At 48.3% G+C, this 2,846-nt stretch overlaps 1 protein-coding gene across 1 annotated transcript; it reads left to right on the plus strand.

Moving 5' to 3' along the window:
* Nucleotides 1-534: 534 nt before the first annotated feature.
* IMP3 (IMP U3 small nucleolar ribonucleoprotein 3) lies at nucleotides 535-1,584 on the plus strand. Its single transcript, XM_044662826.1, has one exon. It carries the CDS (start codon nucleotides 647-649, stop codon nucleotides 1,199-1,201), a length of 555 nt encoding a protein of 184 aa, XP_044518761.1. The 5' UTR covers nucleotides 535-646; the 3' UTR covers nucleotides 1,202-1,584.
* Nucleotides 1,585-2,846: the final 1,262 nt, after the last annotated feature.

Raw genomic sequence — 2,846 nt, forward strand, 5'->3', positions numbered from 1 at the left:
AAGGAAGGAAGGAAGGAAGGAAGGAAGGAAGGAAGGAAGGAAGGAAGGAAGGAAGGAAGGAAGGAAGGAAGGAAGGAAGGAAGGAAGATAAAATGGATGTTTGGGTAGAAAAACAAGACAGACAAGCATGTAGATGGATAGGATGATAGATACATCAATGGACGGATGGATAGATAACTATATCAATATCAGAGACATATCGATAGAAATGGGACAGAGACAGATAAATAGACAGACATACCGATAGACATACTGATAGACAGACAGGCAGACCGACAGATAGATATCTCGGGCTTAACGTGATATAAGAAAATAGAGAATCAAGGCCAAGGCCGATTCTGAACCACGTGACACCAGGTCGCGAGCCTAGCACGTCTCGTTTGGAGCAGCATGCGCAGGCGCCTTAAAGACACGGGAAGCAGGAAGTTTAGCTGAGGCACAGGGGCAGGACGAGCGTGGCTTTCCCGTGGCCAATAAGCGTAGGGGGAGGGTCACGTCGTGCGTCGGCCAATGGCTAGGAAGGAGTACGCCTCCTTGCCGGCCCCCGGAAGTGCTTCGGCTTCCACGGAGGGTTGGGTGTGCCTGAGCGGTAGCAGGCAGCAATTTCTGTTCCTCTCTTTCTCTCTCCGTGCCTGCCACCGCCGTCATGGTGCGCAAGCTCAAGTTCCACGAGCAGAAGCTCCTGAAGAAGGTCGACTTCCTGAACTGGGAGGCCACGGACCACAACCTGCATGAGCTGCGCGTGCTGCGGCGCTACCGGCTGGAGCGGCGGGAGGACTACACGCGCTACAACCGGCTGAGCCGCACCGTGCGGGACCTGGCGCGGCGCCTGTGCGACCTGCCCGAGAACGACCCCTTCCGTGTTCAAGCCTCGGCCGCGTTGCTCTCCAAGCTGTACGCCATGGGGCTCGTGCCCACGCAGTCGTCCCTGCAGCTGTGCGACTCAGTCACCGCGTCGTCTTTCTGCCGCCGCCGCCTGCCAGTCGTGCTCGTGAAGTTGCGCATGGCCCAGCATCTACGTGCCGCCGTCACCTTCGTGGAACAGGGTCACGTGCGCGTGGGCCCACACGTGGTCACCGACCCCGCCTGCCTCGTCACGCGTGCCATGGAGGACTTCGTCACCTGGGTGGACTCCTCCAAGATCAAGCGGCACGTGCTCAACTACAGCAACGAGCGCGACGACTTCGACCTGGATGCCTAGGGCCCCTCCCCACGATGCTTTTGGGAACCATCCTGGGGCGCAGAAGCTGCCGAAAAAGAGACTTTGAGCAAAGTATATACCCTTAGTTTTCCCTTGATGTGGCTGGCAGGAGTGCAGCCTGCAGGAATCCGCTCTAGAAAACAGCAAAAGAACTTTAACATTTACTTAATAAAGAGGGTCTGGATGACCTGAGTGGCTGGCTATTAAGTCTTTTTTCCATACCCGGCCAACTGGACCTTGCTTTGTGTGGCAGCTCTGTTGAGGGAATTGTTTTTTTTTTTTTGTTTGTATGTTTTTTTAAATAGCTAGGAAGCAAGGTGGATAGGGGACCAAGCCTGGAGTGGCCTAGGTTCACTGTGGCCGCAGACACCTCCTAGCTGGGTGACCCTGTAGGAGGCACATAATGCCTAGCCCTTACTACTCTTTTGTCTTGGAACCAATACACCGTATTGATGCTAAGATGGAAGATAAGGGTTTTCAAAATAAAGAATAACTACCAGGGCAGTAGGTACCAAGGTAGATAGAATGCCAAGCCTGGAGTTGGGTTCCAAGGTGGTCTCATACTTCCTAGCTGTGTGACTCAGGGCAAGCTGCTTAACCTCATTTTCTAGCCCTTGTCTTTCTATCTTAGAATTGTTACTAAGAAGTTATGGTGTTATTTTTTTCAAACTAGTTATGATAGTTTTATAACATTTAAAAATATAGCTACAATTATGTTAATTCTTAATTTGGTAATAGTGATAATAGGCTTTCCATAAGGCAACTCTTTGGAGCCCTCTGGTCTCTGAGAACAGAGACACCAAGTTTCTTTGGGCTTTTTTCCCCCTTGGAATCCCATTTTTTAGAAAATGGGTCTCAGCTGGAGTCTTCTTTGGAATAGAGAGAGATGAGGTGAATTGATAAATAGCTGTGGGGAATTTTGTCAGAATTGCATTATGAGGGGGCAGCTGGGTAGCTCAGTGGATTGAGAGCTAAGCCTAGAGACGGGAGGTCCTAGGTTCAAATCCGGCCTCAGACACTGCCCAGCTGTGTGACCTTGGGCAAGTCACTTGACCCCTATTGCTTACCCTTACCACTCTTCCACCTATAAGTCAATACACAGAAATTAAGGGTTTAAAATAAAAAAAAAATTAAAAAAAAGAAAAAAAAGAATTGCATTATGAGCCTATTTGCTTTGGCTTCAAAATACTGATCCACCCTTCCTTAATCTATCTATTTACAAATCCTTTCTGCAGGAGCACAAATTTTGTCAGTGGGGTTCTCTGCAGGATTTTCTGTGGGCAAGAAAGGAACAAGAAACATTTGATTTCTTTACATCACATGCTATCCTATGATAAATTATTAGAATCAGGCTTAGACTTTCTGACACAATTACTATATATTCATAGTTTACCTCAGGCTCTTGGACACATAGGAAATTTAGCACCTAAAAATTTTAGCTACAGTAATTTGAGATGTTACAGGAAAGTACTCTGAGGAACTTGAATTCAGAACACCTGGGTTTGAATCCCTTTTTTTTCCCCCTATGACCAAGTTGCACAGCTGCAGGGACAACTGCCTGGGCATTTGCAACTCAGATCTTGGAGCTGAAGGTCTTTGAATTCCTTTTTCCTTGATAGGAAAATGGGATTTGTTCTTTGGAGAG

This window comes from Gracilinanus agilis, chromosome 2 (genome assembly GCF_016433145.1).
Source record: "Gracilinanus agilis isolate LMUSP501 chromosome 2, AgileGrace, whole genome shotgun sequence".
NCBI classification, from domain to species: Eukaryota; Metazoa; Chordata; class Mammalia; order Didelphimorphia; family Didelphidae; genus Gracilinanus; species Gracilinanus agilis.

Excerpts from the sequence above, each read along its gene's own strand:
- IMP3 (XM_044662826.1), top strand. The coding sequence starts at position 647 with ATGGTGCGCAAGCTCAAGTTCCACGAGCAGAAGCTCCTGAAGAAGGTC.